Genomic DNA, 12,524 nt, shown 5'->3' with positions numbered 1-12,524 from the left:
GAATTCCAAATGATTTGTCAGAACATCTCTAAAAACTCCTAAACTTTGACACAGATATAAAGTTATTTTCGGTCATAATTTTTATAGTTATTTAGTACCACTTCGATTGTTAATTCAATTTGCGGTTGCTTCTTTTTCATTTTGAAATCTTTCGCCAAGTGTAGAGCACTTGTCGAAGCGGTTTAAAGACGCTCGATTTGAATCTGTGAAGTGATGAGCCAGTTTAGCACCTCATTGAGGATTGAGCTAGATTATAGAGTAAATATTTAAGAGCACAGGCAACGATTGGTAGTAGAAGATGCTGCCAAGCTGCAGATTTTGTGCTGTTTTTTAATTTTGTTATTTAAATTTATCTGAGAGCTAATCGTATTGTCGCATTTGTCGCGTGGGCAAATCGACGCCCAATTGTTCGAGTTTTGAGTTTTCGAGCATCGTCATCGACGCTTTGGCGTGACTGAAGATCATGTTTTTTGATGTATTTTTGGACAGCAGTAGAAATAAATAAATATATAAATGCAGCTTATTAACTACTTATGTTTATTTATTTGTTGGTTTCGGTATTCTTTTTTCTTCGCTTTAATAATAAGTTTTTAAAAACAAATACGTTGCAGCGGAAACCCGTTTGGCTCGCAAAAATGATGCGCCAATGAAGCGGCGGCCTCAACTTGCACTAGCACTGAACATCGAACTCATCTCAACTCTGCATCTCCATATCTACAAAGTTAACTGCTTGCTGCAGCATCTTTTTCTGTTTTTCTTAATAAAAACACAAAATGTGTTCGGGCGATTGTCGGAGCGTATGTGTGTGCGTTTTTTTTTTATTGACAGCGCATTTTGCGTTTAAAGGTCATTTGGTTATTGGGGCTGCAACGTCTGTCTGTGTGTGCGCATCTCTGCCTGCGCCTACCTTAACATTCAGACAGTCAATTCCAAAGTTGGACACCACGACTGACCCAAGATGCGGCGGCAGCACGTCACGGCACGCACCAGCGGCGACAGCAACCGGTTCATCTTCATTTAGTAGCTGCATGTAGGCCTAATCTTCGGGCTTCGGATTGTAATCCCCGACAAACAACGCCTGTGACAGCAATCACAGCAGCAACTGCATGGAATTTGACTGATTTATGTAGTCAGCAATTTCACCTCTAACCATGACGCTGACTACAACTAAATCTACTAAATCGAGATTGTGAATCGCCGATGTAGTTGTAGTTGTAGTTGTCGTACATCAAATATTTGCCTTGTTTCTCGTGGTCCGATTGAAGCCTTGAAAGCGATTGCCAAAATTACAACATAACTCGCATTTCGTTGCAGGCATCCATCGTTCGGATGGATGTTAATCTCGTTTACAAATTAGACTCTGCATGACAATGTGTTTAACACTCGCTGCCATTCCATCATACAGAAAATACTCGTTTCCCAGTCTAGAAAACAAAAATGCCAAAAATACAACAATACGAAAAAAAAACAAAATTTTGTCAGAAGTGCGAGCAACGCAGTTTTGGGCGTCTGCCTAGCTGGCCAACTGGCCGAAGAGTCAAGTGTCTGCTTAAGTGTAGTCACTAGTCATTTAATATATTTGCTCAAATAAAAGCAGCTAAACATAAATACCAATAACAGGCACCAGCAGCAACAGCAGCAGCTGTACAACAAATTTAGCACGCAGCACAAAAAAACAACTGGCAATTGGCAACTGCTAACTGAGCCTCTTTTTTGTTTTAAAAATATGGGAGGGGGTGGTTTTTTTCTTCTTAAAATTATTAATTATTTATATACATTTATATTTTGTTTTGTGTGCGTTCGACGTATGTTATGCGACTGTTAAGACGCCGCAGCAGCGTTGACATTAACATCAAGAGCAGCAGCAGCAGCAGCAGCAGCAAAGACAACAACAGCGCCGTCAACGATGAGTTCGTCTGCTCGAAGCTGCTAAACGACTGGGCCTGGGCATGAGATTGAGATTGAGATTGAAACCGAAATTGAAACCGAAACTGGCACCGGTTGGTCAGCGTTGTTGTCTTTGTTGTTGCTAGCACCAGCAACAGCAGCAGAAGCAACGACAACAACAACAGCAGCAACAGCAGCAGCATCTTCACTCTGTCCGAGTGTTAACAGCTGTCGCCCAAGTCGTCGCAGCAGCAGCAGCGACTGAGCAGCGAGCTCCGAGTATATATAAGTAGAGAATCTACAAGTTTTGATGCTTTAGTTGCTAGCCCAGAGTCGACCCAGAAGTTGAAGCAACGTTTTTATTTTAGCTTGGCATCGATCAACAATTCAATTGACCATTGAATTTTGATACGATCGGATTCACACAAGGATTATACACAACACAACGCCGTCGCAGTGTCGCACGTCGGGATAATAACCTAAAACTTTAACACTAAAGGAATACCAGCTGCCATCTGTTGCAGTTTTAAAGTGCTCACCATGGTAACTAAATTTACTTTTAGTTGCACAAAACAACAAATTAATACCGAAAATAAACCTAAAGACAATTGTGTTAAATACAAGATAAAAGTGCCAAACAAAAAAAGATCAAGAGAGAGAGAAGTGAAACAAAGAACACTAAACACGACAACCAAATACTCGTATTGCGAGTGATTGCTTATCTAACGAGCACCTCATCTTGCTGCCCAAGTGACATTTAAAGAGTGCCAATTGTTGTTGTTCAATTGTGCAAGGTGCAAGTGTTGTTAAATGACCAACTAAACGACTGAGCGTCCGTCCACGTCGCTTGCCATTGGCTACTGCCGACATTACGCATACGCTCCGTACACCCACGTGGACTGACTTCATGCTCATGCATATAGCCTGTAGTCTGTCTGCAATTGTGTTTTAAATCATTTACGTGCAGAATACAGAATCTTCTACGGCTAATTGAATGCTAACTTGTTTGCATCTTTATGCAAAAATTTTCCATCAATTTTTTCAATGGATTGACATTTGTATTGGCATATTTAGGCAAATGACCATTTAACGTTGCCTTAAGTTACCATGTGCATTTGTATTATTATTATATTCTTGGCGTTTTGCCATTGAGAGATACAACGGTTCAACGTCAGACAGAGTTGTCGTTTGGCTCATCAGTTAATTATCTGCTGCAAGTTTGTTGCCTAAGTCTTTCGATTGCAACAGAGAGATTAACGGCAAATGTTCAAAGAATCAAATACAAGAAGCACCTATGTACCCAGGGTTAATTATAAATCACGAAGGTCAAATTGTTATAAACGAATTGCTATAATAACGAATCGGCAGCTTAGTTAAAAGTTTTCAAATTCCACATTGGATTATCCTTGGGATGAAATTTGTTTCTCCTTTAATTAGAAGCACCGAAAAAATGTTATATGTAGCTCTACTTTATTTGGGCTTTTCCCTAAAGATAAATGTCGAAGTTTTATATGAAAAATTGACTTTTGTTTATATAATTTTTCTCTGTATTAACATTTATACTCATATTCACATTTTTATCGCTGATAGCGAACATCAAACAATCGAGTCTATTAACGTGAAAAACGCCTCTAGTTAAAGAAAATGCGTAACATTCAATCATTTCTGAAGACGCTTTGACCCAAATGTGCGTCATTGACGGTTTTCGATACGAAGGCAAGGTCATTGCTATGTGTAAAACTAATTAATTATCTATAAATTAGCATAATAGATTATGGGAAGGTAAGCGCCATGTTCGAAGCACATGGTTTAAGATGGACCCGAAAAAACATTTTGAAATTTTGTTCGCATTGAGAATGTTTCTCGAAGATTCGTAGAACCAAGTGAGAAGTTGGCATTACAACCCTCGCTTGTGACTAATGTTTGGACAGTGATTAAATCGATTGAAATAGCTTTAACCGTGTAGTACTTAATATTAATCTCAATGAATAAGAGTCTCTAGTCCTTTCACTTTCGCATCGCACCGCATCGCGCTGCAAAGTGCTAACCAAACGTTGGCCCCCACTCTGACATTTTTTTATCCGTTGATTCCCAAGCACTTTAATGCTTTAATCGTTGAATAGCAAACAAGTTGGATGAACACCCAAAATTCAAGTTCATTAACAACAAAAAATTTAAAAGTCATTTACATTTAAATACGATATGTTCTTTTTTTTATTAATTTGTATTGTTTGTCCCTCTGCATTGTGATTTAGCGATATGTCAAAATTTGGCAAATATCTTAAAGTTATCACAAAGAATTGAGTAGGAATACTTGACTATATACCAGTTAGTATATCCGCAAACAAAAAGGTGTGTACGTGTGTGGGTTAGTCCAAGAAATGTGACTAAAACGATTGGGGAACTGAAAGGCGTTTTTTTGATGGCAGGCACTGCCAATGATTAGTGCGTATGCAAATTTTGGGTGAGCGTTGACTTTAGAGTTTTTCTCACTTTATTAATGGCCGATGGCGATTATTATATAATATTGCGGCATTCAATGGCTAAAAGCAGTCAAACAGAACTTTTGGCTATCCATCCGGTTTCTTGCATAATTAGCTATTTTTATAGCATACCCAATGGACATCGCATAAATCTCGAAATTATCAGCGAATTCTTTAGTTGAAGCATTTGAGAATCCGCATTGCGGAGTCCGCAAATTAATTGCAGTTCTACTGGACACATTTACCACTTTCGTTAACGTTAACGTGAACGCTAATGTTGACAGCATTTAAATGCTTGACCTTGCCGAAATTTTAAAAAAATCTTCTTAAATGGCAATCGCATAAAATGCTAATTATTAAACATTAGATTCGTTGACAGCCCTAGCGGAAGACAGCGGAAGATATGACTTAATCTTTGAGTCTGCATTCGCTTAGATGATCGGACGATCTCTCTTGTCTCCAAAGTAATTAATTATTTCACCTGCATTTATGTTTTGATTAGCCCCACACGAATGAATAAAAGGCTGAGAAATGTGAATACATAAAACGCTAAACACGAAAACAAACAAAGCAACCTACAAAGGTTGGCTTGAATCAACTATGGATCTAACTGGCTGACGTAGCTTGACTTGGTCGATGACTACCGTGACCTAGAGATGCTGTCAAAGTTGAATGTCTTCAACTTTACACGTTAACATTTTAGAGTAATTTCCAAGCATTGTTGGTGCCTGATTTGAATACTTCATCTAAATGCCTGACATCGGTTGAACTTTAAACGAGTTTGCTGTTAACGTTGCCTTGCATTTAGGCCTAGAGCGTTAATAGTCGTTTAGCATTAGCTAACAATTCGATATGGCAATTACAAAGAACTTCAATCACTTGTTTAGGGTCAACACATCTTTTGCAATTCCTGCTAACCACTCCATTTACTATATACATAGATATTTACACAAAGTATGTATTTCCTAATGCTTCCATTCTCTTTCGTCGCTCTTTCAGAGAAGTGCACTTTTTGTCTTAGCACTTTGCGTTGCGGCAGTTGCCACCGCATCCGCTGATGCCATCCATGAGGTAAGAACCAAACATTTGAGGAAAGCCCCACAGGAAGTGTAACTGAGAATGTCCCTCATTACAGCGGAAGATTCGTGCGGCCGAGGGTTACTTCTACCCCCCTCCAGATGTACCATTCGAGTTGCCAACCAAGCGCACCACCCTGCCGCCAACGACCAGGGCGCCAACGACCAGGCCGCCTCCTACCTACTTGCCGCCTACCAACAAGCCACAGCCACCTGTGACGACACGCAGGACGACTCTGCCACCACCACCACCAACGACTCGTCGCCCAACTCCACCACCGACCAGGGCTACGCCACCACCAACGAGGGCAACTCGTCCACCCACTCCACCACCAACTTACTTGCCCCCTACCAACAAGCCTCAGCCACCAGTGACCACGACTCGTCGTCCAAATCCACCACCCACAACCAGGGCTACCACCAGGGCTACTCCTCGCACCACTCCGGCGCCAACTTACTTGCCACCCACCAACAAGCCTCAGCCACCAGTGATCATCACGACTCGTCGCCCAGCGCCACCACCAACGACCAGGGCTACCACCAGGGCTACAACTCGGGCAACTACCAGGGCTCCACCACGTACCACTCCTGCTCCAACTTATCTGCCGCCTACCAACAAGCCCCAGCCACCAGTGATCATCACAACTCGTCGTCCAACTCCACCACCAACTAGGGCTACTCCACCACCAACCAGGGCTACACCCCCACCAACCAGGGCTACTCGTCCACCAACTCCACCACCAACCTACTTGCCCCCTACCAACAAGCCTCAGCCACCAGTCATCATTACTACTCGTCCACCTCCACCACCAACAACCAGGGCTACCACCAGGGCTCCACCACGTACGACTCCCCGTCCAACGAGCACTCCAGCACCTACCTACTTGCCACCTACCAACAAGCCACAGCCTCCTGTGACCACTCGTAGAACGACAGTGCCACCACCACCACCAACGACTCGTCGCCCAACTCCACCACCAACCAGGGCTACCCCACCACCAACCAGGGCTACTCGTCCACCAACTCTACCACCAACTTACTTGCCCCCTACCAACAAGCCTCAGCCACCAGTGACCACGACTCGTCGTCCAACTCCACCACCCACAACCAGGGCTACCACTAGGGCTACTCCACGCACCACTCCTGCTCCAACCTATCTGCCACCCACCAACAAGCCCCAGCCACCAGTGATCATCACTACTCGTCGTCCAACTCCACCACCGACCAGGGCTACTCCACCACCAACCCGGGCTACACCTCCACCAACCAGGGCTACTCGTCCACCAACTCCACCACCAACTTACTTGCCCCCTACCAACAAGCCTCAGCCACCAGTGACCACGACTCGTCGTCCACCTCCACCACCAACAACCAGGGCTACCACCAGGGCTCCACCACGTACTACTCCCGCCCCTCCTCGCCCGACTAGCACACCCGCCCCCACTTATCTGCCCCCAACCAACAAGCCACAGCCTCCAGTGATCATCACTACTCGTCGCCCAACTCCTCCACCAACCAGGGCTACCCCACCACCAACTAGGGCTACACCTCCACCAACCAGGGCTACTCGTCCACCCACTCCACCACCAACTTACTTGCCCCCTACCAACAAGCCTCAGCCACCAGTAACCACGACTCGTCGTCCTCCACCACCACCCACAACCAGGGCTACTCCTCGCACCACTCGTGCCACCACCCCTGCTCCAACTTATCTGCCACCCACCAACAAGCCACAGCCACCAGTGGTCATCACTACTCGTCGGCCAACTCCTCCACCAACCAGGGCTACTCCACCACCAACTAGGGCTACCCCACCACCAACCAGGGCTACTCGTCCACCCACTCCACCACCAACTTATCTGCCACCCACAAACAAGCCACAGCCCCCAGTGACAACCACCCGCAGACCAGCACCACCACCAACTTACACGACTGCTCGTCCCACTTTCCGTACCACCCCGGCTCCTACTTACTTGCCACCCACCAACAAGCCCCAGCCACCAGTGGTCATCACGACTCGTCGTCCCCCACCACCACCACCAACCACTCGTCGTCCTCTGCCACCACCACCACCAACGACTCAGCGTCCAGTTCCCACATACTTGCCCCCTACAAACAAGCCACAGCCCCCAGTGACTCGTGCCACAACCACGACTCGTCGCCCAACAGCACCACCAACCACTCGTCGTCCTCCTCCACCACCACCAACGACTCAGCGTCCAGTCCCCACTTATCTGCCACCCACAAATAAGCCACAGCCCCCAGTGACTCGTGCCACAACCACGACTCGTCGTCCCACGCCACCACCCACCACTCGTGCCACGGTGCCAACCACTCGCAGGACCACTCCCTACGTGCCACCACCAACCAGGGCTAGCGTTCCACCACAAACGACCAAACATCAGGGCTACCAATACCCCAGGCCCAGCATTCCCTTTGACTTCTAAGCACCCGGATACCGGTTAATCGGTTAACTAGCCAGTTATCAGTTATCGAGGTCGATCAGCGATCGGGTGACATTTCATTTCATTTTAATTGAAATATTATTGTCGATGAGGGGATGCAATAACTGATGCTCTTTTTATTAAATAACAAAAGTATATCTAGCAATGCAATGCCAACCATATTTCTAGGGCTAGATACATCTAGTCAATACAGTCAAAAAACAAAAAAAGAAAAGAAAATGAAAGATTTTTAAAGCGTTTGATGAGGGTGCTCAACTCAAAGATCCAAGAACCAACCATCGAAACGAATCAACTGAAGCGTCAGCAAGAATCAAAACTCGTTTTGTTTATTTTTTATTAATTAATGAATCGCATACTCATACAATTAGGGATCTATGTATCAACTTTTGTAAATCTTAAAGTCTATACTTTTACTTCCCTACCCCTACCCCTCCCCCTGGCTAATTCACTGCCACTCCCCCCAACCCCCTCACAATCTTGCTATGTTTTATTGTACGTTTCCATGATGAAAAACGCCTCAAGACTATTTAGCTCTATATATTGAAATAAAATGAATATCTTTTATACAAATTTCCAAAACCCCGAACAATAAATTAAGTTTATCGAAAATCTCGTTATGCATTTTTATTTCGCCAGTGGCAAACGTGGTTAATCGATTACTTTTCGTTATCGAGATGGGAGCATGATTATCGAAATTACTAAATGGAACTAATGAACTAACAAACGACTTCGTTTATTACTTTTTAATTTGATTTAAATTGTGGTTAATAAATAAAAAGCAAATTGTGTTTGATCAATTACTTACCTACTCCGTTATTATTTAAATGGAAAGAGAACTACATGAAAACTACATTAAATTAAAAAATTCTTATAATCAGAATTGATTTTGACACGAAATAAGACTTATTAAGCGTAAAGAAAAACTTCTTATTGGTCGATTTAAAATTGGAGTCTTGACTCTAATGATTACTTAATTATAAGTGAATAGCTTTTCGTTCGTTAATCTTTGACTCCCTCGCTCCACGTATTGTAATAATTGTATAAATTATAGCTGTTAACATAGATCTTAAATAAATAGACTCATCAAATAGCTTTTTCTGTTCTGCATGAATAATAAGACATTATGCTAATGGAACAATTAAAACCGCATAAAGTTTACATTATCGTAACTTCATCTTGCGAATCCAAGTCAACATTTCTAAGTAAGTATTCTGGCAATCAACACTAAGTATCTGTATCTTGACTAGGCAGAGTACGACTATCTCAGGTTTTCATGGTCGATGCATTTTAAACTCTCTTTCTTTGCTGCACACACATCGGCAACACGAAATCATTTAATTAATTAATATACTTATATTTTATTTGTGTATTTTGCTTTCGCATCCACAGACTAAGCTCATGTATTACTGCTTTGCTTGCTTGCTCGCTGGCTTACATGCTAAACTTTCTAATTAGTTAGTTTGCAAGTTTTTTAGGGGCTGCTTGGTCGAAACTGCAGGCAGTCGTCATTGCGATTCGCGATGAGGAAGTCGCGTCCGGTGCTCCAGCTGCAGCAGATTGTACCATCGATACCAAACCAGCGAGACGGTTTCAGCAGTAATCTTAGTGTGGAAAAATGTTTATAAGGCCAGTGAATAGGCGAGAGCTCGAGTTAGTTGATAATACTGCTTTACTGCTAGCTCCAAATCCTGCAACAGGCGGCGGTGGCAGCGTTGGCGGTGTCATTAAAAAGGCGAAAAGCAGCCGCTGGCATCGGATTATGGGCCTGCTATTTGTGTACACAATTGTGAGCAAGAGACAAGTTGTCGAGATTTCTGTGTTCCGTTTCAAAGCAAGTGCTGCAATCTTAATGCGACTTTCAATTTTTCACAGATGTCTCTTATGGTAGTCAAGGTCGTCTCCACAACAGCCCAACACCAGCAGCAGCAGCAGCAACAACAACAGCAGCAATTACTTAACCACATTGAGTCGACAACAGGACAGCAGACAGAGACTACGACAACGACGACAGCTACTACTTTTGGCACCGAAAGTGACAACTTTAGCGACAGTTTGGCGCAAGCGGCGGAACGTCAAAACATCGAGAAGATGCGTGCCAAGTTACAGCAATTGCAGCACGAGCAGCAGCAACAGTATCGCCAGCAACAGTTGCAAATGCAATTGCATCTCCAGCAAATGCATCAACAGATGCAGTTGCAATTGCATGCCAACAACGGTGTGGAAGGAGCTGCTGCTGCTGGGACGGCAGAAGATGAAGGTGTCGGTGGTGTAGCAGCTGGCGAAACTGCGTATTTATTGGAGCGTGCCGATGATGTTGCGCCCATTTACGGAACATGGCGCACGAAAGCGAGACGACCCCAGCCACCAGCATCGACAACAACGGCGCTGCAACACGCAACATCGGTGGGTGCATCATTGCAGCTCAACACGCTCAGCGATAGCGATGCCAACACCAGCAGCAACATGGACGATAATCACCTCTACGAACGGCTGCCAAAGCGATCCGTCACCATGACGCCTCTGCGCGATCAGCTGCCACGGCCACCGCGTCTCTCCACGCAGGGTCCTCCCTCCACAGTACTGCTGCGTCGCCAGTTCTCGGAGACGCCTGGTAGCTTGGCTATGCGGGATGACTACAAACCGAAGCCGTTTCACTTTCCCTTCGAGGGTCCGCTACCCGAGCACTTCAAGAAGGGCGAAGCAGAGCGTCCGCATATAGCTTTGAACAACATACAGGACATTCTGCACAATCTGCACATCAACAGCGTAATGCCCAGCAAGTTGCCTCCTTCGCTTGTGATGATGCCCACGGGTCTGCACATTGCCGGCAGCTATAAGAACCTCAAGTCCAGTGGCATTGCGAATTTCCTGCGTGGCAAGCGCAACAAGAAGCAGATGCAGTTTAGCATTCCACTCCCTATGTTGCCCATTGGCATGCCCATGTCCCTTTATGGTCCTGCTCCGCATCAGCGTGTGGCTATTGAGCAGCTGTATCCTTTCAAGCCACGATCACCGCAGGACATCAATCTGCTTGCGATGCAGCCGTCGAGCAAACCCAACTCGAAGAAAAACAAGAAGCAACAACAGCAGCAGCAACAGTTAGCGCAAAGCAACTACAACATGCTGCTGGAGCATGGCAGTCAGCAGCACTTTGTGGCCGATCCCTTCTTGCAGAGCTTTCCACCTATTATCACTCTGAATGCCACTCGACAACCACAGCATAAGCGAGTGCCATTCAAAGTGAATCTGGACATCTATCCGGTGGTACCGCCCTCGCGTCCCACCTCGGTGCTGCGCAATCCCTTCCAGTCTGAGTATGCTACTCCCTCGGTGGGTCCTTTGCAGGGTTCCTCGGCGGGCTCGATCTATGGCCAGGCGCACATGCAGCACGGCATCTATCAGGCCCCTTTCAAGTTCCCCACACAACCTCCGCCACCTTCCACCCATATGTCCATGACTTTTCCCGATCAGGCCACCCGCTACAGTCAGCAGCAGGCGCTTTATCACTCCCAAAAGTATCCACAACAGCAGCAGTCGCATAACAGCCTGATGAACGATGATTGCATGCAATCGAATTATAATGGAAATACTGGCGCAGTGGACACGCATTCCAATCAGATCATGCTGCATCTGAATGTGTTCCCCAAGCAGAAGCCCACAGCGCAGCCGCAGTTGCAACGGCCCTCCACAAATCCCTTCTACAATCACAATCACAACTACAACTCGATTGGCCCTGGTACTGGCAGCGGCTTGCAACGCATTACAATGGGCGAAGAGCGAGAACGGGAACGGGAAAGGGAACGCGAGCGAGAGCAACCGTTGCCAAAACCTCCAAGTCCCATTGAGCCAAGACAGGTGGCCAACAGCTCCTTCTCATCGGCCACAACCGTGGTGCAATCACAGCATAATCAAACCCAGCAGCAGCAACAACAACAACAGTCGCAGCAGCAGCAGCAATCACAACAACAACCAATAAATCGCTCAATTTCACGCAGCGATAATCTGTCGTTGCTTGACTTTGAGCATCCAATTGTGGCAGCCGAGTTGCCCCAACTGCCGCAACCCGCTGCACTCGTTGGCAATCCTCCGCCGGTTCGTTATGGCCTTCAGAGCGATCATTTGCGTTTTGCGAAAAATGCGCACATTGATCAAATGGCTGCCGAGGCTCAAACAGCGTCGTTATTTCGCTTTCCCGTCGAGGATCTAATACAGTTTCAAGTGGATGATGCGCTCTAATTCACAAATTTATCATGTACATTTTCAATACCACAAATACATAATGTATAGCGTTTAAAATTAATGCGAAAATCACAAAATCACACAAGTCTTTAATAAAAGCAAATTAAATTTAGCTGTAAACAAATCACCGCTATTAATGCTGTTGAATAAAAAGTGTAGCATACTTTGCGGTTGTAGTAGTAAAACTTTTACCATCGTGCGCAGTGTGTACACACTGGTCACCGTTTTTCATTGCCACTCGTTTTGCGCATGCGCGAAATGTGTATCAAAACAGAACCGGCAACAGCACGAAACCAGTATTTAACTGCGATCACAATTCACGCACGCAGTTTGCCGTTGCCATTGCGGCTAGCCAAGAACTGGCAACAGGTAAA

General features: G+C 45.2%; 2 protein-coding genes across 2 annotated transcripts; both read left to right on the top strand.

Moving 5' to 3' along the window:
• The first annotated feature begins 2,200 nt into the window (after positions 1–2,200).
• Positions 2,201–8,514, top strand: LOC132791628 (uncharacterized). Its single transcript, XM_060800638.1, has 3 exons — positions 2,201–2,430; positions 5,370–5,441; positions 5,506–8,514. Exons 1-3 carry the CDS (start codon positions 2,428–2,430, stop codon positions 7,891–7,893), a joined length of 2,463 nt encoding a protein of 820 aa, XP_060656621.1. The 5' UTR covers positions 2,201–2,427; the 3' UTR covers positions 7,894–8,514.
• Positions 8,515–9,409: 895 nt separating this feature from the next.
• LOC132791023 (uncharacterized) lies at positions 9,410–12,158 on the top strand. Its single transcript, XM_060799796.1, has 2 exons — positions 9,410–9,697; positions 9,784–12,158. The coding sequence occupies exons 1-2, from the start codon at positions 9,527–9,529 to the stop codon at positions 12,145–12,147; spliced, it is 2,535 nt and encodes an 844-aa protein (XP_060655779.1). The 5' UTR covers positions 9,410–9,526; the 3' UTR covers positions 12,148–12,158.
• The last annotated feature ends 366 nt before the right edge of the window (positions 12,159–12,524 follow it).

The sequence above is a fragment of the Drosophila nasuta genome, chromosome 3, assembly GCF_023558535.2.
Source record: "Drosophila nasuta strain 15112-1781.00 chromosome 3, ASM2355853v1, whole genome shotgun sequence".
Taxonomy (NCBI): Eukaryota; Metazoa; Arthropoda; class Insecta; order Diptera; family Drosophilidae; genus Drosophila; species Drosophila nasuta.
Note: the sequence above shows the minus strand (reverse complement) of the source record. Positions and strands in the feature narration are given on the sequence as shown.